This window comes from Cimex lectularius, unplaced genomic scaffold (assembly GCF_000648675.2).
Source record: "Cimex lectularius strain Harlan isolate CLEC.00 unplaced genomic scaffold, Clec_2.1 scaffold253, whole genome shotgun sequence".
Lineage (NCBI taxonomy): Eukaryota > Metazoa > Arthropoda > Insecta > Hemiptera > Cimicidae > Cimex > Cimex lectularius.
Genome location: NW_019392814.1, coordinates 321812 through 349312, shown reverse-complemented (window position 1 = coordinate 349312; position 27501 = coordinate 321812). Strand labels below are relative to the sequence as shown.

Genomic DNA, 27501 nt, shown 5'->3' with positions numbered 1-27501 from the left:
TCCAACAATCCATTCATAATCAGCAATTCAATCAATAATGCTTAGGAAGGGAACTGTGTTACACCCATGGCAACACCATTGACCTCTCCATAACAGTTACCTTAGTACTTAAAATATCCCATGAACACTGTAAGGTTAACCTCTGAAAATCAGGTGACACACGAATCTCAGTAGGTAGTTCCAATTATTTGTGCCACCTACAAAATATGTATTTGATTAGTCCAAAAGGGCTGTGAGAGAAGATGGACCCAGTAAGTGTCCCTATGCCAGCATGATTACTTGCATTGCCAAAAATTCAAGTATTCTATTATCTCCTCTGCTTATTTACTTTATCTCATACATCAATGTTCAAATCAAAAATAAATCCCTTTCCTCCTCAGGTTAAATGAAAATAATTTTTTGTTTGTTTTATCATAATTTATTATATACACATTTCTCATTATATTAGTAGTTTGTAAAACGTCTTCTCCGTTAATTCCAAGTCTGTGTCAATGAATTTTGTAAGCTATTTGTAACTATGATGTGTTACTAACTTGTCCTGTTAGTAGTTGTCATATTAGTCTTGAATAATTATGAAACAAAATAAATTCTCAAAATTAAGTAAACTTTCCATAAACACATCCTCCTTATGCCATTCAGTTATTTTCCAATTTAGCAACATCTTTTTAAAACCTACCTTGGCATTCCTTTTCATAATTGCTTCTTTTAACTTATCCTCTTTCTTTTGATCTAATTTTTCATAATATTGCCTGAAAATTATTCGAGATCAAAAGGCTTTTGTTTAGCCTGGGGAGATTTTGTCTGCATCCATCCAGAACACACTGTTTTAGAGATTGTGAACACCGAGGTTGTCAATTTTTATCAGGCTCAACCTGTAATGTTTGCTAAATGATTCATGATAATCAAACGATTAAAGCAATATCAATAAAAGTAACATGGGAGGGGCATCAGTGGCCGCAACGTTTAGGTGTTGATATGGCACACATGACAGTTAGGTAAAAGTTTGATCCAGCGACTTTGCATTGAAACTTGACGTACTTACATTTTTTTTTTTTTTAATGAGGGTTTGCAACAGCAGAGGTCGTTTCAAACCTTGGAATGCTCGCATTAAAAAAAGCATAGAAAAATGTCACAACAAAAATTGAAAACACTCATTTATATTGACTCACACTAATATCATTAAAATATTTTCATGTATATATTGTTACTATACAAACCATTTTAACAATATTTGTTGTTTTAATTTTAACAAGACTTTAAATGAGTGAAGTATTTTTTTCATAAAAGTAATCTTGGAAAAATAAAATTCAAATACTTTTATCTTACATAAAAAGAAATTACATTTCTCTGCACTGTTTCATAAAAACACAAACACTTAATAGCACAAAATGTTATTTTAACAGTTTATTCCAAAATCCCAGCAGCTGAAGAAAGAAAAAGTTATAAAATTACTTTACTATCACACTCTTTGGAAATGCTTTCAACTGATGTTACTTACAATCTGGCATATTAACAGTGGTTGATAAAAGTACAGCTGAAGAGACAACAAGAACCCTTATAAGACCCACAACAGGCATTTGGCATGTGACAAAAGTTTCTAAGAAATATTTGGTCCCTCTCACCAACATCGGTACCTACAAATTTACAGAAAACAAAGTGATTGTTTGTGAACATTATGTTACCCATAAATTAAACATGTTTTAATTCACTATTGTTATACAAATATAATTATGTAAGAAAAATACAAGAAATGTGTAATTCGTATCAACATTAGTGTGAGATTCCTCTGTCTGGTCTGTGGGGAGACGAACCTCTAATGAGATCATTATCAGTCATTTTGGTCTGCCTAACAAGCTAGTAGTTTGGTCCATCAGATGTGTTTCAGGATGACTGTGTTGGGTCTAAATATGAAATGCTGAAACACAAATGACAGACAACACAGGAAGGATAGGCAGACCAAAATGATCGGTAATGACCAAATTACATATCCACAATGTCCATTCATAATTTCAAAATTCAATTTACAGCAAAATGTTTATTTGATCAATAACTCTTACTATAAGAGAAAACTCAAAATGGAAAAATAAATTGATTAATTATCTTCCTGCAGCCAAGAAGGAGTACAATAATTATAATATTGTCTTGGCGAAAGGTTAGGAAATATCATAAAGAAAATATAGGATCAATTTTAAAAAAATATTAATTCATCTAGAAAGAAGATAGCATTATGCCAGATGTTAAAGAATTGTGGTTCCTTTTTTTTGTCATTTTATTGAAGATTAACTATCGTGATTCATTTTTGTTTAGGCATTAATAAGTTTATTAACTACAATTTTTTTCTGGTGTTGAACAGTGTGCTGGATCCATCTTTACTCACGGGTTAAAGTGGACCTAATAAGTAGCCCAGTGCTGGTTCAACATGAGTTCACCGACTGACAAACACCCAGCATCAACATTAATTTTTTTAAATTCACTAATTTCGTGGTTCGCTTGACCAATTAAATCATTACAATTAATTAAGGTTTTTAGTTGAGATGAAAAAAAGTTAATGGCACGAGAGGGATTCGAACCCACGACATTCGGCTAGATACGCCGCTGCTCTATGTCCGAGTGGATCGAGGTCACGATAGCTCAGGTGGCAGAGCAGCGGCGTATCTAGCCGAAGGTCGTGGGTTCGAATCCCTCTCGTTCCATTAACTTTTGTTCATCTCAACTAAAAACCTTAATTAATTAATTTTTTTCTACTTACATATAATATAGGATTGTGTAGAACATACAGCTTTGGTTCATATATAAAAGTAACTTTGAGATCTACTGGTACAATGTTCGGAGACATATTCTGCAATATCATTCTGATTTTCATTCTTGGTCCCAAACCCACGACCTGCCGAACAATGCTTTTAATTAAAAAATTGTGTCAATATATAAGTTAAAAATACTACCTCTACAATCATTTTAAGTGATTCGTTATGAGTCACTGATGCATTGTGCAGTGCACTTATATAAGATTCACTTGTAAGCACTTTGAGACTTGTCCATGAATGATGAAACCAAGTATGCATTTCTGTTTTGAAAAAGTAGAAAAATACAAATTTTACTTTCCATTTATTGAATTGTTCTTCAATGTATGCCAAGTACATCTTAATTATTTGAGCATTTTGCTTGGTTTTTTACCTCGGCATTTTTGTCTTTCCCTAAGAGACTGTTCCAGAAATAATTTGCTTTTTTTGGGTACAAGGAACTTTATGTCATGTGGCCTTATTCCAGCATTATGCTGAATATAGCTGGCATAATCATTGCTGAACTGAGCAGTTCTTTTCAAAAGCCGTATGTCTAAAGCTCCACCTACATTGAAATTAAAAATTATTATTATTATTTATTGTGAACCATGGTTAAGAATCGCCAAATATTGACAAATTACAATGTTCTATTGATCTATTGAGGTTTTATGCCATTTTTAAGTATTTAAAACATTATACATATTTTCTCATATTTTGGGGTAAATAAAATTTTATTATATTATGGGATTTTTACCTTGATTTAACAATTTTAATTTACGATTTGAATGAAAATTAAAGGAAAAATTAACAACCACCTTTTTTTTATATTTACTTTAGAAACAACCAATCTAAATTTCCATGAATCTGGCTCCAATCACTGTTAAAAGGAAAAAGCAGTGACAAAAGTATTTGTAAAAGCATAAATTATGTACATGGTTACAGGCAGCTGAATATTATAGCAGGAATTTTTTTTTAAATAAAGGATGTTATATTAAAACATGATGTAGATTTTGCTGCATCAGTTGAAAAAGGCCAAAAATCTAATGGAAAAAATACACTTATCTATAATTTGGCATTCATTTCAACTAATACCGTGTGTATTGTATGTACAATTAAAAAATGGAAACCCAAAATATGTCAGTTATTGAGTTAAATCATTATAAAACTAAAAGCAGCTGGAGTAGAATTTGGCAATAAAGTAAGAAAGAAGGTGGAAGATGTAGTGCTTAAAAACCCTGACTGAAAGAGAAAAGTGAAAAATCAAGAAGAAACTTTAGGATGAAAAAAGAATTTAAATTTCATAGAAACTTGAAGTTTTAAATTCGCTCCAATAAAATTGGTAGATGTGGAACTGTGGAACGCTCCTTTAGCAGGTACTCACTGGAAGATATTGAAATTAGAGCATGCTCCTCTTGCCCATACTTTCCAAAGATCATAGAATAGATTGGTTCCAGAGTAGTCAACACATGTACTAATGTAGAATCATTGTAAAAATATATGTTTCCTTTTGATAAAGCAACAGCTATCAAGTGTAGTGCAAAACTTGAAAGCAGTATATCAGTCATGTAAAGAGGGTTGTCTGGTAGCTTGACAGCCCAATATTTTCTTCCCTAGAAAAAAAATTAATCTTAATGTAGGCCAAGTTTTTCTGCCTAAAACAAAACCAACCTTCATATTATAGCAACTAAGAGAGCTGTCCATATTAGCAGTAACTATTTTGTTAGTAAACAAATTGATAGAAACAGGCAAAGAAAATAATTGGGTAATATAGCGTAAACTGTTTCCTCGTAAAGCAAATAGAGAGCCATTTCTGAAAGACATTAGTACGCAGTACTCAACCAAGTAAACTCCATAAGCTGCTATATTGCAGCACACATCTGGCAACTAAAACAAGAATAATTATTTTTTAATTATCAAATTTATGCGAGATTTCATTATGTTGTCTGCAGGTTGATGAATGTGTAATTTTGTCTTTGATCATTTTGGTCTGGCTAACCTTGGGTTGGTCTGATTATTCCAAATTATTTTATTTTTATATTATGAAGACCAGTAGGGTTAATTTATCTTTATTATTTGTATAGGTGTGGTTTGTTCGAAGGCAGGTGACAGACTAACAGTTAGGATAGGCAGACCAAAATGATTGATAGCAATCAAATTACAATGAAATTTTTCTACAAAATAATTCCCACATTACAACCACATGCAAATAAAAATGATCTAAATATTGTTCACTACTTTATTTGACATACTTGTTAAGACAATGCAAGACATATAACAACTAAGGTAAAGGCCCAAAAGGAGTTGGCCTCTTTACAACCATACTTACTGCAACCAATATTTATCTATTGTGCAATCTATAGCTCTTCATTAATCCTAAGGCTCTCAAACCTTTATTGAAGGCACTTGTATCCTTCAGATCTTGGCTTGTCCTCTCCTAGAAGTAGGAATTTCAGCCTGCAAAGGCCTTTACATCAATGAGGACATTTTCTGCTGTCTTTTTCTTTTTCCTGGCATTCTGCACAGGCTTATTTCTACAGTATTAAATATAAACATGTGCTTCGGAATCTGTGGTGACCACTCAACAGTCTTCTAATCATTCTAGTCTTAATGCATCCTAGGTTTAGTAGTTTGGCCACTTTCACTGGTTGGTGACCATTCAAATCAATCATGCCAGACATGTACTTGTGCATACAATATTGTATATATTCTTGTAAATACCATAATAATTGCTTTTGCATTTTGTATGCAGTTGTAAAATAATAAAAAAGTGGTTTTATCATTAGTCTCCATGATGGCTGTTAATGAAACTTTTTTGCTTGCTCCTGTTCTGGAATACAATTCCATTGAACTGACGTCATCCATATTAATGGATGTTTTTGGCAATTTGGTATGCTGATTCAGGTTTAATCTATTATTTGATGGATCCACATTTTTGGCAGTTCGGTATGCCACAAAAAGGGTTCAACACTAATAGGTATACTTGTCGAACTTTCCTTGGCCAATATATTGGCCTCCTCATTATCCCTCTTGCATGCCCTGTTGCCCAAACAAGAGTAATTTTGGTTTTTTTTCCAAAGCTCTGGACTTTATAATGAGGTTGATATCAGTACTGATATTCTCATTGTTCAACCTTTTACTAAAACCTCAAAAGTCCTAAAGGTTTATGATGATGAATGGAGACTAAGAAGTCGAGGTTTTATGTTCCACAAGCACTGCAGCTTTTTGGCATTTTCCTAGTTCCTTAGTTCAGTGCAATCAATTCAATTTTTCTTTTAAGCAATTTGAGGTCCTTCACTGTTGTTGCTGCAAATTCTTTTCCTGGGTTTTCTTTTTATCCCAGGTTGTTTCCATTGAGAGGTTGCTTTGGCAATCAAAGATGATACAGATGGCTATTCCTCCTTATTGCATAACCTATAAAAGAGGTCATCATTGAATGTACTTGTCTTATGTACATGTTTTCTCACATGCCAGTGACCTATCACTTCACTGCGTTTTGTCATCTAACTCTAGCATTGAGTTTGCCAGTTTTGGTGAGGATTCTTTTAACATAAGTTTGCTATATTTGGCACATGAGTTTGTCCACTCTATGGTTTATGATACAATAGCACAAAAATTAGTAAAACTATATGTACATTAAACACACAACTCCGTGCAAGGAACTAGCATATGTTACCTTGCATCATCCAAACTAAAAATAAACATGTAATAAATTTTTTTTAAAAATGTAAATATATTGTAAAACTTAAAAATGTAACACAAAATGCACATCAAAATCTTTATTATAATTATTTATATTATTATTAGGTTCAGAAAATAAAATTACAATTTGATGTACATTATATTATCAGTAATTAAAAAAGACAAATTTAAAAGTTTTGAAAGTAAACACAAAAATGGCTTGTCTAAAATTTGTGTTACAACTTAGCTAAGTTTTTCATTTGGATGCAAATATTATCTATTAAAATATAATTTGATATGAAATTTATGTACAACTGAAATATGTAAAAATTGTAAATTAATATTGATGAGATATAACATGTTAATGAAATTGATATACATAAATCCTTTATTATACGTAAATGCTGATTGATTTATTGATTGAACGCAAAAAAATGAAAAAGTTTGAAAATCTTTTGAAAGCTTCATTTCTTTTGATAATCTTATTGTCTTTAAATTATTATTATTATGATTATTAGACATTCATAAATTACCTTGAATTCATTGACCAGTGTAAATGTTTCAGGATCCATTACAAACAATTGTGCACTTTCAGTTGCGAGTAAGACGCAAGAAACGTCTCTGTCATTATCAGCGTATTTGCGTAAAGTTGTAACACATGTTATCACCATCTACAATCCATGACATTTTTTATGGATCAATACTTCAAACACCAGTTTCATGATATTTTATTACTTGTTTTTTAATCATAAAATGTGTGTTACTTGATATGAACTCATCTCTCAATGAAGGATCCATTAAGAGTACATTCTGGCTCGGTGAGCTTAAATTGGTAAACCCCAATTCCAGACTCAGATCTTTTAAAACTTGTATTAGCTGATCGGCATTTGATATTTCACTCCATACGTCTGCTTCCAAGCTGCTACCTTCTTGTGGTGGAAGGGTAAATTTGAAATATGGTCGGCAATTTCGATAGACTAGGACATTCGATCCTGTAGCAACAGCTATCCCTGTAAAGAAAATATGTTTTAACCAACTGGGCAGAGATCAAATTAAAAAGTGGTATCAAGAAAATTAAATAAGCAAGAAATGGTTTAAACAGAGTCTTAGGGACTGTAATAAAAATATTTATGAAAAAATTGTAGGTCTACATTTAAACAAAATCGCCAACGTGTAAAATTAACATTTTGTAACCTGGTATTCGAGGGTCAGTACGATCAGTATAAAGGCAGACAATGGCTACTGGCTGAGTTAAAAGAGGAAGTTCCACATTTAGAGATGTACCTTTGTAAACCTGCAAAAATATTTAATAATTTCTTCAGACAGTTGTTTAAAGTTATTAACAACAATCTCACTTTCAGTTTTACTTGAATCCCATTTCCGAAATCACCCAAGATCAATTTATAGTCATTATCCGCATTGAGATCAGAAAGGGCCATACAGGTGCTGAAAGTTTGCAGATCAGCTTTTGGATCTGAGAAGGCATCGATCCAAGGATTGTGAACCTTTGTCCTGTCAAAAGTTTTTATTATATGATTTGTGAATAGATGCATTTTTAACTTGTATTTGTTTGAACATCCAACATTTCCACTGTATACCTATTGTGTGTTTATTTCCTCATCTTTTATAGGCGTAAAACTTTCTCATGTGATATGTGAATTTAAAAATGTATAAATCATTAAAATAAAAAAACTATCTTTTCTGGTTTGGGCTTAATTAAAAAAACGTTCATCATAATGGTAAAAACAGATAAATACAATTGTACAAAATAAATAACAAATATTGACACTAGATTTTTGTAAATGTTTCAGTGTCAAACCTTAGCCATAAGCTGAGGAGAACAATCAGATTGATTGACCGAATGGCACAGTATGAGATATTTATAAACTTATAAGTAAACTAATAAAGCCCTACAAACAGATCAATTGACGCTAGTAGTGTATTGATAATGCATAAGAAAATATGTGAAATTATTATAAAAATGTATTTAAAAGTTTACAAAATGTCTGAATACCAAAATAAATGTAGTATCGTCAGAGATAATAAAGATGTACAATATTTTATCAATTTTGTACCAACTACATTCCATAAACAAACATAAAGTTATAAAATGTTAAATATTATGAGTATTGCGAGATTTCCCCATGTTGCCTGTGGGTTGATAAAACTGAAATTTGGTCTTTACTGACCATTTTACTCTGCCTATCCTAACTGGCTAGGACTGTCAGACGCGTTTTAGTATTTCAACACCTTCTGTGTGTCTGGACAGACCCAACGAGAATAGACAGACAAAATGATTGGTAATGACCAAATTTCAACTAGATTATATTAAGAGCACAAAAATTGTGTCAATTGTCACAAAAATAGTGAAATAATAAAAACATTATTTATTCAACACACAGAAGATGGCGAAATGCCGAAACGCATCTGACAGTCTAACCCAGCAAGGATAGGCAGACCAAAATTATTGGTAATGACATTATAATAATTATTATTAAAAAAAGATTAAAACACCTAAGATTTTCTTATGATAGCTTTATGCAGAATTACCTGATACCTGCGAGTGACAATAACCCCATCACTCTAAACCTTCATTCAAAACATGTACGCAAGTAGAACCAAGGAAAAGCTCAAACAGACTATAAAGGAAAAGAAGAAAACTTTATATGATTGAAATACGATGACAGTTGGCTCCTAAACAAATGATGGAATCGAATCAAGAATATTTTATGCATGCCCAAAAGATGAGCAGTCAAACTCATCTTGTGTCGTAGACAATCTTAAAAGTGTTGATGATGGGTTTTGGTCAGTAAGTTGGTGAACTCATGGTGAACCAGCACAGGGTCACTTACTGGGCCTGTCTCCACTCGCAGGTTTTTGAGTTATTCAAACACATTTCAGCATTGCACGAACCTTGTTCCTCACTGAACATGGCACAATGCCGAAACGTGTTTGAATAATTCTAAAACCCCCAAGTGGAGACAGACCTAGTAAGTGACCCTTTGCTGGTTCAACATGAATCTTAAAAGAGGTTGTACTGACAAAAACATCCTCATAATATTAGACAGCCAAGCAGCCCTAAAGGCATTACCACATAAAAAAGTCACCTCCAAAATTATTAATGAATGCATCCATAATCTCCAAAACCTTGTAAAACAAAACAACCTGACAATATCTAGAATGCCAGGGCAATGAACAAGCAGACAAGCTGGCCAGAAGAGGTAAGACCATAGCCCAGAAACAATACTTCAGATAACATGATCAAACTCCTCCATTTCAGAACGGGTCCACATAAAAACAAAAGGAGAAGTAAACTCATGATTAAAGAACCCATAACAAAACTTGGCAAACATATTGCTACAGTTGGACATGGTAAAACTCAGGGGAGTGATAGGGTGACCAGTTCAATAGTGTCTGAGAAAACACCCAATGATGACCCCATTTGGTAATGCAATGATGTGGAAGGGGGAAAGTGTACGAAATGTACTATACCCAGAGACTGCAGTGCTTGGGGAATATAAAACCCTCTCTTCTTAGTATTCCCGTGACATCATTATCAAAAGAGAGTCCAAAAAAAATTATTCTATTATTACTATATATTTTGAAAAATAAAACATTAAAATAATGCAGATTTATTGGGCGAACATCAAACGAACTTGCAGCTGTAGTTTTGTTTTAAGTTCATATACCTGTTTGACGCCATCTCAAATAATAATTTGGTCCGTTATTTATTCAATGATACGCGGGCAAATAGGCCGATAACAATATTAGACGACAAACACAACAGCACGGACCGTGAGCTGAAACCTTGTTTGGCGTTTTGTTACCATGGTGCGCCGGCCATGAGTAAGTTGCACCACGCCAGACCGGACCCCACAAAACAGTGAATTTTTTCATATAATACTCACGAGTGAAAATTGATATGCATAATATCAATAAAATTAGTTATGATTAACACTTGAACTGTACATTTTGAAGAAAAAAAATGGTTATATTGATTGTCATATAAAGAGACATAAAATGATCATGTAAAAATCTATTTTCTGAACGGCCTTTGAATATTTAAAAGAGAAGTAAGGTGTTGTAATAAAACATAATTTATGAATTTCAACTATCACAGTAGTAATTATTTGTCATTGAAAATATCAATTTCGTTAGCATGCAAATTGTTCAACATATAATTATGTAACATGAGCATAGATGAAATTATTTTTCGCCTTCTTTGATATTTTTTTTCCCAACAAATATACGTTTTTCTAACACTCGAACATTAAATTATGCCTTTGGAAACCAACACATATTTTTTCAAGCCCTTGTTAAATATGCTCCTTTCGAAAGGAACGCCCGGTCAGCGAAATTGTCCGACTGACTGTGCAATGTGGAATACTACGGCTTCCTGTCGAATGTCTGTCAGTTGTTAAGTTATGTTGGCCGTCGTAGCTTCGACACAAACTCCGAGGGACAGAGATTTTACCAGTAAGAATTAATGCATGTCAAGTAAACAATTAACAACGAAAAATAAAATCAATTGCCTTACTAGCAAGGTAATATTACAATTGTAAAGTAGCCGAACTTCAATTCCAACTCGTTCATCGTACTTCATCAAAGACAAAAAACCCGGACACTCGTATTTTGTCATTTATTTCAAACTATATGTATTTTTATCGTACATTTTTATTAATTAAAACATACTTATTTTAATGTAAACCAAATTAAACCAGATCCGAAATGCATGAGTTTTAATAAAAATTATTTAATCATGATGGTTTGAAAGAAAATTCAGCAAAGCACCGGAACATCATTTAGCGATAGATTAAAATTTAACTAACAATTTATTACCTGGTTTTACTCTTAATAACCCGTATTACCTCCTCTGGCCTCATGGAAGGCCTTAAGTCTCCTAGGCGTCGAGTAAATAAGAGATCGGATTTCGTTTTGTGAAACAGAATCCCATTCTTCAATAAGAGATGTTTGAAGCTGTTCAACGCTTGTTAGAGGCGGTAAACGATGTCTATCCCGTCTCTTTATCATATCCCATAATTGTTCTATGGGTTCATATCAGGAGAACGTGCTGGCCAATTCATTGTGGTAATGCCTACATTCTCCATTAATGGATGACAACTCGAGCTATATGCGGTCGAGCAATTTCATGCATTAACAAGAATTTGCCCCAATAAATGGAGCGAATGGGACTATAGCTTTCAAAAGAACTTCCTCAATGCACCCAAGACCAGTCAAAGATCCCTTCTGTATGCCGCCTTTCTTCTCGATGCCTCTTCATTAATAGAGAACCTGATGCGGGACGTCTAGAGACTAGGATATTGTCACGAAGATTTCTGATGACTGTTTTAGAACTCATCCTTACATTATAACCCTTTGAGTTGGCTACCTATCAAGGAAGTCATTAAAAGAACGATAAAACGGTCGCTCTAGCTGTCGTGCATCACGGGCGGCCACTACCTTATATTCGATCGAAAATTCCAGTGGCCCTAAACTGCTATAGACAATCGTGGATGGTAGAGGGCATCACACCCAGAACTTGCGCATGTAACAGACGCTAAGTCCGTCGGCCAAAGCATCTCCCCGAGCGAGATTTTCTCAACTGAAAATCATGCTTTTAAGACAAAAAATTAATAATTAATTTTTACTCAAATTTATTGTTTCATCAAAGAAACAAGTTTAAAAAATCAATTAAATGACGCGACAAGTTGCCTCTGGAAAAGTTGAAATTGAACTGATTTTGTTTATTTTTAATGTAAAGAATGTAAAAGAATTAGAAAACTAACATTATATAAAGGTAAACAAGTTGTGTTTACGTTTTAAGTCAACTATTAATATTTATACCTAGTTATTATGGAAAATAAATAAATAGAATTGTCCGGTTATTTCCTATGAGTGTATAATATGGGAGTTCCAACACCTTAGATCAGAACAATAGGATCCAATAAAACGAACAAACAAGTAAAGATTCAATAATTCAGTTTCAATGAATGCTAATATTAGATTATCAAAGGAAAAAAGGATGATCTTACTAAATTGTTTCTATCGATGATCTTTCGTTGATAAAATCATTCGTCATGGCTGTAAAAGATAAATTGATAATTTATTTCTATAGAATATAATAGAACTATTTTTATGCAAAACTAGTGGTAAAAATGTGGTGCCTTCCAGGCGTGCCTTAAGGAATATCTTAAGGCTACGTACGTGCGAACTTCGATTTCAATGAAACTTTTTGTGGTAGTTAGAAAAATACTTGTTTGCCAATGAGCCTTATGAGCCATGGAAACAAAATTAAGCTATTCGAGTACTTTTAATAAATATTCAGATTCATTTTAAGCACTATTTAAATCACTTAAATACACATTTTTATATCAAACAAAGAATAGACATTTTGGGGTTGGATCAGCCTGGGTCTATTTTCCTCCGTTGATCTGTCTTATATAAAAATATATAATTAATATATTATATATAATACATAATTCATAACTACTCTGAATTGTATTCCAATACGACAGTTTTTTTTTTTTGGTTTATGATCTTTGCATATTAGCCATGACGAATTTCTTATATATGTTGTTCAAATTGGAGGTTATCGGGAAAAAAGGGCCAGAGGCGACGGTGGGAATCGAACCCACGACCGCGGCGTGAGAGTCTCTCATGCTAACCACTCGGCTATCGCGGTCCTCAATACGACAGTTTGAAAGTTGCATTTCTCTTAGCCTTTTGTTCTGATGATGAGTGAGAAAAGTAAGGATGAAATCAACAAAAACTGCCTAAGTATTTCATTTTATATCTACGTTTTTGATTTATTTACGGAGCTAGGTTTGTCCCATCACAAATAGTTTATAGGATTTTAACTCTCTGTAAGAGTTTCTATGGATTGGAAGAGTTCTTTCAAAGTTATCACCATTACTGAGATTTTCCGCGGGTGAAACCATGAAGTATCTCTCCATATTAACAAGGTTGTCTCCTGTACTCCTATTTTTTCTGAAACCGCTCTGCCAAGAATACAGCAAAGAATTGTGCTCTAAGAACCAGATCAACCTGTCATTGTGCACACTAAGAGAAAAAAAATAGAGATATAAGGCGATAACTTTAACTTCGTGAGCTGGTTTATTCTTTTTTATTGTAGCTATAATAGCTGTTGCACATGATCAAATTTTTGGGAAAACATTTACATGGTAACAACCAACAGCAATTTATTAACAAAAAATCTACAGAGAAACTGAAAAACAAAAAAATAAAATTATAAATGCTTATTGTTAAAAATGGCTTCAAAAACAGTCCATTGATTAACATGGAGGATTTGTGAGACCATGTTAGTCGACTTAACGCTTTACAACAGACACAAGGTCGATTGACAAAATATGACACGTGAATAAATTATTTATAATCGCTCGCGCTTTATAAGAAATAATTATAGGATTGTGGATTAGAAATGGAGAGGAAACTTTCATTACAGTACCAAATTGACCACCGTAGAAACGCGGTTGAAGCCCGCGCAGGTGCCCCTTATGTAGAGAAAGGTTGCTCGATGTGTCCCATAGTAGTGACATGCCTTGGCTCCATACAGAGAGCGTGTAGGCATGCCGCCGGATTTAAGAAGAGTTCTCGAACACGGTAGCGAGTTTCATGGTCCACTGTTCCGCTTTTTAGAGGAATTGGGAGTTTTTTTATTGTATATAGCTTTCAAAATATGTTTTGTGTTTCTGTGTTTTGTATGAGTGAGTGTATATATTAGAGGGAATGGGGAGGGGCTGATGGTGGAATAGCATCCCAATCGCCCCTCGAGCTGTGTACGTGACTTGGGTCGATGACGGAATATTGTTATAAAAGTACCCCATCGACCCCAATTACACTAGTTTCTTATTGTAAGCAGGTCGATGTCGGAATATTCAGTACTCCATCCACCAAATAGAATGAATGCAATGTATATAGGTGTGAATGTATTTATTTGTGTGAATGAGTAATGAATGTGTGTTGCAATATTCCGCATGCGCTCGGGGCTGAAATTAGAGATGGTTAGGGATGGTTTAAAAAAACGTACAAATTCAATAAACCGCAATTTTTTTTGGAGTTCTGCAGAAATTCTAAATTGTTTGTTTTTGACCTATAAGCTTTTCTTCTCTAGATAAAAGATCTGAAGATAAGATTTTTACTGGGCATTTGTGTACTACTTGCCAATGAACATCATAAATCATGACATTCATTCATGGATGTTTCTTATTTCTACTTTAAGAAAATAAAATAGTTTATACACTCATTTTCACAAAAAATAAGCATTGTTGTATGTTTCTTAATATGTACATTTCCGAATAAACAGAATGCAAAAAATGTCCAGTAACAAATATATAGCAAAGGCAAAATAATTTCACACGAAATTGTGACAATTGAAGGTCGGCTAATCGGAAAAAACAATCATTTAAATAAAAATTGCAATTTTTCCACTAGGATAAGAAAACATGGTGCCAAGTCGTCCTTTCCGGAAAGGACATTGCAAATCGATTTGGTGCTGACGCAGTGGTGTTTTTCCTGTCTATATCCAAAGCCATATTGTCATTATAGTTATGATTCAAATCGTTTTCGCCTTGTTTTACTCGAAGCTAGCAGACAATAGAGGAAAATTGAAACATTTGGGCCGATCGTCTGCCCTAATTTTACAAAATTTAGTTTGCGTTTTTTTTTGTTTTTTTTTTGAAAAAATGGAGGCAACAGGATAAAGAATTCAAGCTCTCTTTTCATGAAAGTGTTGAATTTTTCACTCTTTCGCTTCACACTTCTCCAAATATCTCCATTATATTGAAACGATTTTTTTTTATTTTATAGAGCCAAAGTTACAGTTAGGGCGCTGACACATGGAGCGGTTTTGCTAGGTTGTGACACACGCAGCGGTATGATGTGCGTTTTGGCCGAAGCGGTTTTGTTTTCTCTCAGTTATTAAATGTATCCTATAGCAGTGCATATAAGCATTGAACGTCGCAAGGTTTTGCAGTTTAAGTGCAGTGGTAACAGTGGTACCCAAGTATTGCATCAGCCCTGACACACGTGGCGTTTATTTGAGCTGTTCGTACCCAAANACAGTTACAGAACAATATATTTATTAAACAGGACTTGTTATACAAACTGCAAAATAACACCTTGCGACGTTCAATGCTTATATGCACTGCTGTAGGATACATTTAATAACTGAGAGAAAACAAAACCGCTTCGGCCAAAACGCACATCATACCGCTGCATGTGTCACAACCTAGCAAAACCGCTCCGTGTGTCAGCGCCCTTATTCTAAAACCCGGTAAAGACGCGTCTCTGGTCACTAGCTACCGTCCATTCTCTTTGCTCATCTGTTTGTGTAAAATAGCTGAGAGGATTGTTCTCACAAGAATCAATTTACATATAAATTATAACAACATAATATCCAAAATCCAATTTGGCTTCCGTTCATATCACTCCACTACTGCTCAGCTGTCCATTTAACTGAAATAGCTCACAACTTGAAACTTGAAAAGACATGCTTGTTTGGTTGGTCGACTGTGTCCACACATCACGGCCTAATTTTTAAGCTCCATTACAGTTTCCCCAGTTACTTAATACAACTTATCCATCGCTAATTAAATAACAGAAAATGTTTAATCAACCTTTCTAACAGTGAATTGGTTACCTGCAATGCAACAGCTGAAGTGCCACAAGCTCTCGACTTCATATTATTTTACATTTGCATTAATTATGTCAGCAAGTTAAAGTTGCGAGCTGAATGTTTACAATATGCTGATAACACGGCTTTTTTCATGTCCTCATTTAGAATCCACACCATCACCAACAAATGGGAAATTAAACCCAACATTGGTAAAACTGAGTCAATATTACTCACTAAAAGGAGGCCAGAAGTGTCATAGAACGTGAATGTCGATAATTATAACACCATATACAGGGTGTCATTTTTGGACGCACCATTGCAAAATCAACGCGGGTGCGTTTAAATCTGACTCGAGGCTTAATTCCTTTGATTAATACGTTAATAAAAGAAAGTGAGTCAATTTTCGGTGCACCATTGGAAAATCAATGTGGGTGCGTCTAATGACTCGGCACATTTTATTTTGTTAGTCTCGTACCAAAATAAAATGACGCACCATTCGTTACAAATTAGTTTTAGTAGGTTGGAAGGAAAATAAACAAAACCAATATTATTAAAACATTATTCAAACACAATGTAAAAATTTTAAAAAAATTCTTCACAAATTAATCTGATTAAGGTTTAAGAGTATTGTTGATTTTCCAATGGTGCGTCAAAAAATAACTCACCCTGTATAACACCATGACAAAGCTCCATAAAATATTTAGGGATGCAACTTGCCTCCAAGCTGACTTACATCTCGATACAAATCCCATTTTAACTTACGTGTTTGGTCAAATACATGTAAAACCAATTATGTATGACAAACTCCAAATTGCACAGAACAAATGTCCGAATATGATAGGTGCATGTCACTGAAGGAGGACTGATAATATGCATTCTGTCCTTAGTATCCCAAGCATATCCACATATATTTATTTACTGGGTGACAGAAAATTTTGTGAAGTTATTTGAAACCCTCATTAGCTCATAAATGAAATTGTTAATTATAATATTAGCTTGCTCAATTATAAAAGAAAATAAACTTAATATAATGAAGCATATCATATTTGCAAAATAGGTTCGGACCTATGTATGGTCTTGCAGATCCTCTTCTGGCCAGTGTGTCTGCTTTCTCGTTACCCAAAATTCCTTTGTGTCCGGGATATCATGTTGTTGTTGGTTGTTGTGTTTTCCCAGGTTTTGGAGATTTTGGATGCATTAACTGACTAATTTTGCTAATGTTTTAATAGCTGCTTGGTTATCGGATCTTATGAGGATTTTTTTGCCAGTGTAACCTCTTTTAAGATTTTCTAGGGCACAAGCATTGATGGCATGTATTTCTCCTTGAAAGACCTTAGTGAACTTCCCTAATGAGTTTGATTGGCTTTGGAAATTTTGGATGCATTCATTGACTTATTTTGATGTGATTTTTGTACATGCTAACGCTGCTTGGCTATCCGATTTTATGAGGATTTTATTTGACACTGTAACCCCTTTTAAGATTGTCTAAGGTACAAGCGTTGATGGCGTGTATTAGGGATGGTACGTTACAGCTCGAAAGACCTTGGTGTACTTCATTAATTAGTTTGATTTTTCATGTTTTGGGCAGAAAACGCCTGATCCAGTTCCTTCGTTTGTTCTGGAGCCATACGTGCCATGTCATTGTATCTGATGCTCTCCTGAGCTTTTCCTCCATTTTATAGGATGGTGTAAAGAATGTTTCCAGGATCGTGTAGTCAGTTCCCATTGCTAAGAATGGGTGTCCGATTTTATTAATTATGGTTGGCCTGAAATGTTTAGTTCCCATACAATTTGACTATTTTTGCAGCCTAAATGAGCTTTTCTTAGCTTCTCCTTGTATGAATGTTTCCAGTGGAGGTTTAGCAGAGTTTCTAGTGTACTTGTAAGGGTTGTTCTCAGTGCCCCTGTGATACATAGGTTTGCTCATCTTTGTATGCTGCCTAGCGTTTGGATAGCTAGTTTTTGCTGAGCTTTGTTTCACCAGGTTAGGGTTGATCATAGGTTATCTTGGGTCTTTTATAGCCAATGGGTCATTTTCGGATTTAATCCCCAAGATTTGCCTACGGTTCTTTTTGGGGTCATTAGCGATACTTTACTTTTTGTTATGGTATGCTGCAGATGAGGGTTCCAGGTTAACTTTTATCAAAGCTATTGCTATGTATTTAAACTCATTTTTTCACTGCAACATTTCATTTAGCGGTGTTCAAGTATAAGTGGAGTTCAAAAAGAAAAATCACTTTTTCGTCCGAAATATGGTCGCTACTCTCTTAAGGAATTAGCTTTTGTAGGTTTACATAACAATTTTGACTTGACACTTAAATGTTATTCCTCAGGATTTAAAATCTTGGGACTGAGCAGCATTTTCAATATATCTAAATCGTATCGTGTAAATTTCTTAAAATTGTTTAAAACCGTAGACTTGATGGACTGGATTTTTAACAAATGTCAAATTTTTAACTTTCATGTCACAGTTTTCCTGTTTAGATTGTTATCCCAACAAAAAAGAATAAGAACTTAAGTTGAAATAACAAATAAATAGGGGAAATTGTCGTCCTAACCTCGACCGTGTGTTTAAAAAGAAGACTTGATCTTTTCTGTTTTCGTAAATATTCGGATTGTGAACAACTGTGTTGTGCATGATTGAACGAGCCCTTTTGAGATGGATGGAGTAGGATATACGCCCTTCCTGCGGGATTATAGCCGGTAATTCTTATTGGTGTCAGGTCAGTGCTGGTTCTGCTCCCCATTTCTTTGAGGATAAACTTTTAAGTACATTATAGAGTTCACCCTTCTTTAGCAAATAGTTGATACGGGGTTTCCAAGACAATTTCCTATCCAAATTCAGGCCTAGAAACCTGACCTGATATTTGACCAAAAAATGAACTTATTTAGTTTAACATCATTATCTAAGTTTATTCGCCTTCTATTAGAAAAAGGGCACAACAATGATTTTTCCTCCGAAATTTCAAGGCCATTCGCATCCATACATTCAGATAATTTATTCGAAAATCCGCTACATTCCTCTCTTCATTGCTCAATGGTATTTGCCACTGCATACAAACAAATATCGTCAGCATATTGCATAACCTTGACTTTTTGCGGGAGCACTGACACAAAATCGGCAACATAAACTACGGACTCAAAATACCTCCTTGAGGCAGACCTTTTCCAAGAACCATTTATGCAGAAAATTAAATTTATGTTTGATGCCAACGCCATGATATTTTTAACGAACAAGTTTGGGAGGGCTAGTCTCATTAATTTATCTACTAATAAATTCAGAATGGCGTTGTCCTAAGCCCCACTTACATCAAGAAACAATCCTAAGACATTTTTCGTGAGAAAACGCCAAGTATGTAACCGTGATAAATTTGCATTGAGCGTCCAAATCTGATCGATTTTTGCGATCTGGAAGCCTTGCGTTTTTTTCAAACCACCATTGTAAGCGCGCTTTTACCATTTTCTGGTAGGTTTTCTGCACACATGAGGTCAGTGAGATTGAACGATATCCACTAGATTCACTAATTTCGTGGTCCGCTTGACCAATTAATATATTACAATTAATTAAGGTTTTTAGTTGAGATAAAAAAGTCAATGGCACGAGCGGGATTCGAACCCACGATCTTCGGCTAGATACGCCGCTGCTCTACCACTTAAGCTATCGTGACCTCGATCCACTCGGACACTAACTTCCCGTCCCAACCCCACCTTTTGAATTTTCCCTCCTTTTTGCCATTTTTCTAATGTCGTGTAATCGGATTGGATTGCTCGTGCCATTGACTTTTTTATCTCAACTAAAAACCTTAATTAATTGTAATATATTAATTGGTCAAGCGGACCACGAAATTAGTGGATTTAATGATTTAAAATGAAGTATACTTCACTAAAGCTCTCCGTGGCCATTTCATTTGTCGTCGAGAATCCAATCCGATTACACGACATTTGAAAAATGGCAAAAATGAGGGAAAACTCAAAAGGTGGGGTTGAAATAGGAAGTTGGTGTCAGAGTGAATCGAGGTCACGATAGCTCAAGTGGTAGAGCAGCGGCGTATCTAGCCGAAGATCGTGGGTTCGAATCCCGCTCGTGCCATTGACTTTTTTATCTCAACTATTGTAAAAACCTTAATTAATTGTAAGATATCCACTAGGAAGGTTTATAGGTTTGCCCGGCTTATGAATTGGGATTACCAATGAATCATGCCAAATTTGGGAGCTTCACCTATTCTCCAAAATTTATTTAATAGCTTTAGCCTGGTGATAACTGGGAGGTTACAAACATGCAGAAATATATCGTCTACACCTGAAGCAGTATTTTTTGTTGTCTTTAATGCACTCTCGAATTCTTTTAGGCTTAAGGATCAGTCAGATAAGAGCAAAGTTGATCCACCGGTGTGTAACCATTAAATACTCGCTGGGGACCTGCTGGGCACAAATTAGACATGAACTCCTTCATCCATTCTCCCTCGACTATGGGAGGAGGGCATGGTATGTGAATATTTTTAACATTTTTAGTTTTGTCCAAATTTCCTTGACAGGCGTGAATCCGGTCAGCGTAGAACAAAATATTTTTCATGCCTTATTCTTCGTTTGACGAATTAGGAGTTGTGTGGTGGGTTCTATTTTTTTAAATGCATTGTAACTCTCTACAGATGTTTATTTAGAAATCGTATGATGCGGTCTGGTGTGATGTAGGTTTTAAGAAAAACATTTTCTTTATCGTGCCAACGTTTCGATCTTTATTGAGATCATCTTCAGGGCTCAACGTGTTTGTCTTCTGTTTAATTGTGCCATTCTTGCGTGTCGTGTCTAGGGTGCCCGCACGACACGCAAGAATGGCACAATTACACACCACACCGCATCTCACGATTTCTGAATAAATATCGATTAACGGTGAACAATTTTTGGTGGAGATGTACCACTTCTGCTGGCCTCAACCATAGCCTTTTCAAAATCTTCATAACTTGAGAACTCATCCGATAGAAGTATTTTTTTTATGTGACCAAGCCCTCTGATATTCTTCCCAATTAGCCTTTTTGGGGTTCCACTTATTTTGACGATTGGTGATAATTTTTATAGGTAGGGTATAACCTAGCGTGAATTTTGTAGGAAGATCGGATAATCCAAGACCTTCCAGTCAGAAATTGCTGAGATATCAGATAAAATGAGATTTAGATTGACTGCAGAAAAATATTTTTGATGCGGAATTTTACCATTGGTGGGTGATCCATCGTTCAGGAATATAACATTGTTAATATCCATAGCCTTAAGTAAGGATAAACCCTTTCCATTCCGACCAGAAAACCACACTATGGACATTGAAATCGCTCGCTAGAATTGGTTTAAGAAAGTTACCTATTTATTATTTATATACCATCAGTGGAGAAGAGGTCTGAGAGAAAATTGCAAACGTAGTGCCATTAAACAGTTGAGGTTATGATTAACTGGTAAATTCCGATACTGGATTTTTAATTAGTAGACAACTCCTGCATAGGAATCATTCCTATCTTGTCTGACAAACCGGTAACCAGGAAATTTGCAAATAAAGTTTGGATTAAGCCAAGTCTCCGAAATAATTCCCAAATCAATGTTGTTGGAAAGTAACACTTTTTCAAGGCTACCTTTTTTTATAATGGATCTGGAATTCCATTGTAAAAAATTTACTTTTATACCTTTGTTGGACATATTTTTGTTCCTTGAAATATATTATCATTAAGTCATTTTATCTTGGATATATCTATTTCTAATATATTTCATTGTTTCTGAATTATCCTGCACTAAATTATATAAAGCCTTTCCTATCTCGTCTGTTGAAAACATATTATGATGGTTTTGAGAAATTTTATTTGTCAACGTATTTAATGGGTGGATGAATTTTTCAGCTTCCGTATTAGCCTATGTATTTGTTGGAGTCCGTCCTGTTTGGGGGAGTCACTACACTTGATTCCATCGTAAGTTTACTGTCATTCGGAATGGAGGAATTTTTGTCGGCTTGAGATATAACTTATCTGCCTTGATTAAAGATTTTCTAAATTGTCGACTGACCTCTTAGACTGGGGAATTAGATTTATTATTAAGTAAATTTGGGAAATCTTCATCTTTCTCTTTTATAAAATCCAAAAATTTGAACTTATTATTTAGAACTATTGAGACTTAAGAAGAAACAGTGGATTTCTTTCTGTTTTCTTCCTGAATCTTTTGATACACTTCACATTCTCGGTTATTTGCAAGGTGTTGTTTTTTGCAATGAACGCAAGTCGTATCTCGTGATTTACAATGTTTTAGAATGTGCTCTTCTCCACACTTTAGGCACCGTTGTTTCCCTCTGCATTGGGCTGAAGAGTGGAAAAATCTCAGACAATTTCCACATTGTCTTACTCGAGGGACGTAAGGATATACCGGACAGTAACTCCTGATGATCTGGCATATATTGGCCGGCGAACGTGACCACACATGTTTGCAGTGGCATAATTTTTATTTTATCTTAGTTATTAACATATCTTTTAATACGGTCTACAGAGAACGCGGGAAAGGGTGAAGATAATTTGTCAAAATTTCTTCTTCGGACAAGTCTAAATCGACATTTCTTATTACGTGTACTTTTTTAATAAGGAAATCTGGAATGTAGAGAAACAGCTTTTCTTTTCTGAGATTCTACTAAATAGTTAGCCATTTCCCTACCACATGTAATTATTTTAATTCTGTTTTTACCCATTACTCTTATGTGGAGTATGTTGTTATTATTTACATTTTTCCTAAAAAGCCACTTACCGAAGAACATAGCGTGAGCATTACCTAAGTTTTTGTCTTCACTTTCGACAAATACAAAAAAGGGCCTTTCTTGACTTGGGAAAACCTATTTTTTTTTTTTGCCAATGAAGTCTGAAATTTTCCTTGGCCATGGACTTTTCTTTCAGGGTATCCTCTTTGGCTCTTTGAATCGAATCATGGTCTTGAAATGAGATAGGTTTTCTTTTGGAAAGACTTGTTAGAGAAATTACTCGTAGATGCAAGGTAAATTAAGTCGTCGAGTCATTCGAGTCATTTTTCCGTTATTTGTATGGAGTTTCGCCCCCGCTATGGGCGGACATATTTAAACAAAGAAAACAAAGAAAAATTAACGCCAGTGAGACTATAAAAACGGGAAAAAGGAAAAGAAAACAAAATCTTCTGAGAAAAGCACAATTAAAAATTGAATTCAAAACGAACGAAAAGGTTGATTCTTCTTATCAATCTTCGTAAACACGTAAAATTCGGAGAGAGTAAAAACACGTCCACTCGGGTCAAAGTCTGGATCACGACTGTGGTTATACTTAAATTTCAACTTTTGCTCAGAGGGTTTTCTAGTTAATGACAACCGTCTTGAGGTTTTAAATTATATTTTCATCAGACACTTCAATCATGAGTTCGATTTTAATTCGACGTACCTTTAGTAATATCTGGCACTCGATCTCACAGGATACAAAATAATAGACAAAAGCTAGATAAAAAATCCTCCCTTTTGCATCCAAAAAAGTTGTCTTTTTTTAAAGCTTTAATCTTAATACATAATACAGAATATCCTTGTATGGAATCGGAAAATGTACAATTCAGTGGTGGGCATACAAAAGTTCTTAACTCGCGTCTGATCATTGTTTTAATCAGAAATCGGAAAAAGGCTGCAGACATGGGTTCACCGATTTTAATGAAACATTTTATATTAATGAAAATAATATGCAGGATTGCATTTAATGAGATTGGACTCTTTAAAGTCCTTAAATACAAAGTTTTATTTTTTTCTCCTTTGTTTGGTATACCATTTAAAAATTCGTAACTCCTCTGAATGTTATCCAATGTCCACCATTGGAAAACCGATAGTAATCGTAATTTCTCTTCTTTTGTCAATTTTTAGACTTTACGTCCTTATAAGTAAGGAAAATAAGGAAAAAATCGACAAACGTTTTATTTTATATCGCAGAGTCTAAGAGACCCAGTTTGTGCTATTACGTGTATATTATAAAGTTCCAAACCCCTGTAAAGTTTGCTGCTGTGGAGTAAGATCGTTTAAAATTAATATCTATTTTTGTGATTTTTGAGAAAATTTTGAGGCAATCGAGGGCGGAGAAGCAGAGAAAAATGTTTTTTGATATTCCCAAAAATTTGGATTCAGGTTTTTTTTATGGTATTAAAAAAGAATATAAACTTAGTGTCTCACTAAAAAATTTTAAAGTCTAATTTGTACTTCTTTGGTAAAAAAAGATTTCCCACCGATTTTTATCTTGTTACCAAAAAATACCTCCGAAATCTTCCTAAAAAAGGCTTTAATTTTCCTTACTATAATATACAAATAAGTCCTTAAAAGTACTTACTTTCAAACCCAATAAAAATTATCAATGAAAATAAAATTCCCAAACTATGCGAAACCGAGTGTTGCGCAAGGCTGCATTCTAGGCCCCATTCTCTATTCAGTATACACTGCATACATATCAATCCTCACAGTATACACACCGCCATTTTTTCAGCAAAATCAAACACAGTAGTGGCCTTCAGAAACTTCCAAGTTATGGCTCAAGAATTGAAGGATCTGACCAATTAAACCAAATCCCTGCAAATAACATTCACACTTCGCCGCTTCAACTCTCCTCGAATCTGTTACAAATCTGTTCCTCTCCTAGCAATAAATCTCGACGAATATTTGGGATTTTATATTAACAACGACTTACTTGGAACCCCCACAATCGGCTCAAAATAATAGAACAGGTTATGTAAACTACTCAAAAAACTATTCTAAACCCATACGAAAATACAAACCTCACATCTATAATTACTAGAACCAATCTGCCTTAACCTACCTAGTGTGAACTGTGGGGTTCAACCAACTATTCCGACCTCCAAAGTATCCAGACACTCCAGTCCAAAATCCTTCTAACCATTGCTCAAGCTCTCTTACTTCGTATCCGCTACATTAGCCTATTATTCTATACAGAACTAGAAAACATTTATACTCAAAAACGTTAATAGTGAATACAGACGCTTCCATGAACCCTGGACCATAATCCAAAGCCCCTAGTCCCAACACCTTTTATCCCGAACCTTTCCGAAAATCTTCCAGCACGCCTAATATAAATAGTGTTGTGATAAGAGATTAATGGATTACTATTCTTCTCTTGTAAAATAAAATTCAATAAAGACAACTGAGTTATTTGTAGCGCTCTACCACTGTTGTAACATAATCCCTATTAAAATTATTTTAACAAAACGTACATTGCTACGTAGGTCGTACACTATGTAGTGATTATAGTTGTGTGCCCCTGATAATGATTTTGATATGCTTACCGAAAGGTCATCAATAAAACAAATTCCTTTATTCACCTCTATTTTTTATCTATATACTAAATATGGTGACTGTGCACTGCCGTCCTGAGAAACATACAAGACAAACCAAAATCACTTGGTACCATTTGTCAGTGCTCTCTATTTCTTACTGAAAATACGATTTAGAAGACACTTAAAACATGGACATGATGATAGACATGACCACCTTGATCTATCATTCAAACCTATCAAATAGATAATGTTTAAAAATAAATCTGTGTATGCCCATGCGTAATTTAAATTCCTTGTTTAAATTATGAAAAAAAATGTTCTTCATCCAAACCACTGACAAATTTCACTATCCTTGAATAATGCCAGGCGTGTAATTTTAATATTAAAACAGTTGCATCGATCTACAAATGTCTTCCCGTACACATTGCATTAATCATGAGACGTCGGCATGAATACCAAATACTCACACTGGAAGGTTCATAAGTTACTAACCGACTCTATTCGACATGTAGCAAGAACTAGTTCTATTGATTTTTAATTATGTACTTTTTGTTTAATTGATCGCCCGGCAGGTTTAAAATTATAGGTTTTTGAACTGATCGAAGCTAAACGGTAAAATGGAATAAATACACGACTTATACGAATTGAACTTCCTTTTGAAAGTGTGGATAAGTATCTGTTAAATGAGATGAGGATTGAGTTTTTTAAATATATTACATATACCTGTTGTTTTAATAAATAAAAAAAGGATTTATTAGAGTGATTATTATATAGTTTAATATAGTTTCGGGTCTTTTTATTTCAGATTTGTTTATTTTAAGTTGTTGAAGCTGTACCAGGTATAAAATTTAGTAAATCTCAGTAAGAAGTAGATAAAGTGTTTCGTTGAGATTTGCGCACCCAGTTTCCATAAAATTAGAATGAATTTAAATATTTTACTTAGCCACTGTTGTTAATAGTCTGGAATTAAGGATTGGCTTTGTGCATTAAATAATCGATTTCAAAATATCTGTTGCTCATAGATTTTCTACTAGAAACTTTCTGGAAACGAACCAGATTTTGTTTTCTTAAAAATAATGTAAATAAAAATAATTCTTACTCGTGTGTATATTTTTGGCCTGTCAGTAACGATTTTGCTGTAAAAAAACCATTTGTTGAAGTTGCCATTGCCTGTAACAGAACGAGTTTTAACTAGCTTTTAAATATTATTGGACCTAAAAATCATGTAAAGGAAAATATCAACATTGTTTCCTAATTATACTTTAGATTCATTACAGCGATACCGTGATGTTATAAAAAAAGTTTTAGTCAGCCCAAGATGTATTTTTAAACAATATTGGCTAAGGTATTTCTAATAGGCATGAAGTTATTGGGCAGTTCGTCGTGCTTGACTAGAAATTTTCCTTTTCCGGAAAATGCAACAACTTCATTCTTAAATTTAATCAGGGCTGATTGAAACTGGCAAAAACGGATTACACTTTTCAAAGCAAAGCAACAAAAACAAGCCAAGTTAAATAAAAAATAAAAATGACTTTAACTGGATAAACTTAGAACATAGAACGATATATGGTATTTCAATATAGGTGTAATGGACAAACCGGAAAAAACAAAACCTGTCACTGAATATGGCAGAATTTTGCGTTTTTCATACCAAAAAACAACGAGGAAAGGCGGAAGTTAAAGTTACTGATGCTCAAATTGCACATTATGTCATTCAGAAATTATAGATTTAATTTTACTGCAATTAAAAAGTACTTAATAAACATTGAGGTATTTACCTTAATGTTTATTAAGTATTTTTTTAATAAGATGAAATATTCAAAAATTGTTGAAGAATATGTATATCCACCTTTATTGTAATCCTGTTCGTGTAAAGTAATCACTCTCAGTTCCTACGGTAAAATGATCGTATATACTTATATTTTGTTAAAATTAACACAGGACTTACATTTTTATTATATAGCCTACCGGAGAATGGCAAAACTCCCGTCTGGCAGGCGAAAAGGAACCTCGGGTCTGTATTAAATTTTCATGGCTCTGGCTACTATTTATTTTATCGTATACGGTCACGCGACCCCTTTCGTGATGAAGCGGGCTAATTCAAAT

At 34.2% G+C, this 27501-nt stretch overlaps 2 protein-coding genes across 17 annotated transcripts in view; one reads left to right on the top strand and one right to left on the bottom strand.

Moving 5' to 3' along the window:
- LOC106673049 (Bardet-Biedl syndrome 1 protein homolog) lies at positions 1-27501 on the bottom strand. Of its 8 annotated transcripts, none has more exons than XR_002910554.1 (14): positions 27344-27501; positions 26495-26565; positions 7814-7970; positions 7653-7752; positions 7194-7468; positions 6992-7129; positions 4449-4664; positions 4162-4390; positions 3175-3345; positions 2943-3064; positions 2750-2884; positions 1499-1634; positions 677-872; positions 1-197 (listed from the first exon to the last, which is right to left on the bottom strand). XR_002910554.1 is itself a non-coding variant. In XM_024228355.1 (14 exons), the coding sequence occupies exons 3-14, from the start codon at positions 26560-26562 to the stop codon at positions 1405-1407; spliced, it is 1767 nt and encodes a 588-aa protein (XP_024084123.1). In that variant the 5' UTR covers positions 26563-26565; positions 27245-27287; positions 27344-27501; the 3' UTR covers positions 1385-1404. The 8 variants fall into 8 exon arrangements, 7 of the variants coding, with proteins under 7 accessions (XP_024084124.1, XP_024084123.1, XP_014260459.1 ...); XM_024228355.1 differs by lacking the exons at positions 1-197; positions 677-872 and adding exons at positions 1385-1424; positions 27245-27287; XM_024228356.1 differs by having other exon boundaries at positions 1-872.
- Positions 10638-27501, top strand: part of LOC106673050 (cholesterol 7-desaturase) — a 43007-nt gene continuing 26143 nt past the window's right edge. For 3 of the 9 annotated variants that reach the window (XM_024228361.1, XM_014404974.2, XM_024228360.1), the window contains exon 1: positions 10643-10934. The gene's annotated coding sequence lies outside the window, so the exon portion shown is untranslated. Of the gene's footprint in view, positions 10935-20464; positions 20578-27501 lie in introns of those variants that run through there. The other 6 variants (XM_024228367.1, XM_024228366.1, XM_024228364.1 and 3 more) reach the window with 5 other exon arrangements.

Excerpts from the sequence above, each read along its gene's own strand:
- LOC106673049 (XM_024228355.1), bottom strand. The coding sequence starts at position 26,562 with ATGGCAACTTCAACAAATGGTTTTTTTACAGCAAAATCGTTACTGACA. Across the intron at positions 7,753-7,813 it reads GGATTCAAGTAAAACTGAAA|GTTTACAAAGGTACATCTCT; the intron begins GTGAGATTGTTG and ends ATATTTTTGCAG. Across the intron at positions 3,346-4,161 it reads TCTAATTTCAATATCTTCCA|GTGGAGCTTTAGACATACGG; the intron begins GTGAGTACCTGC and ends ATTTCAATGTAG.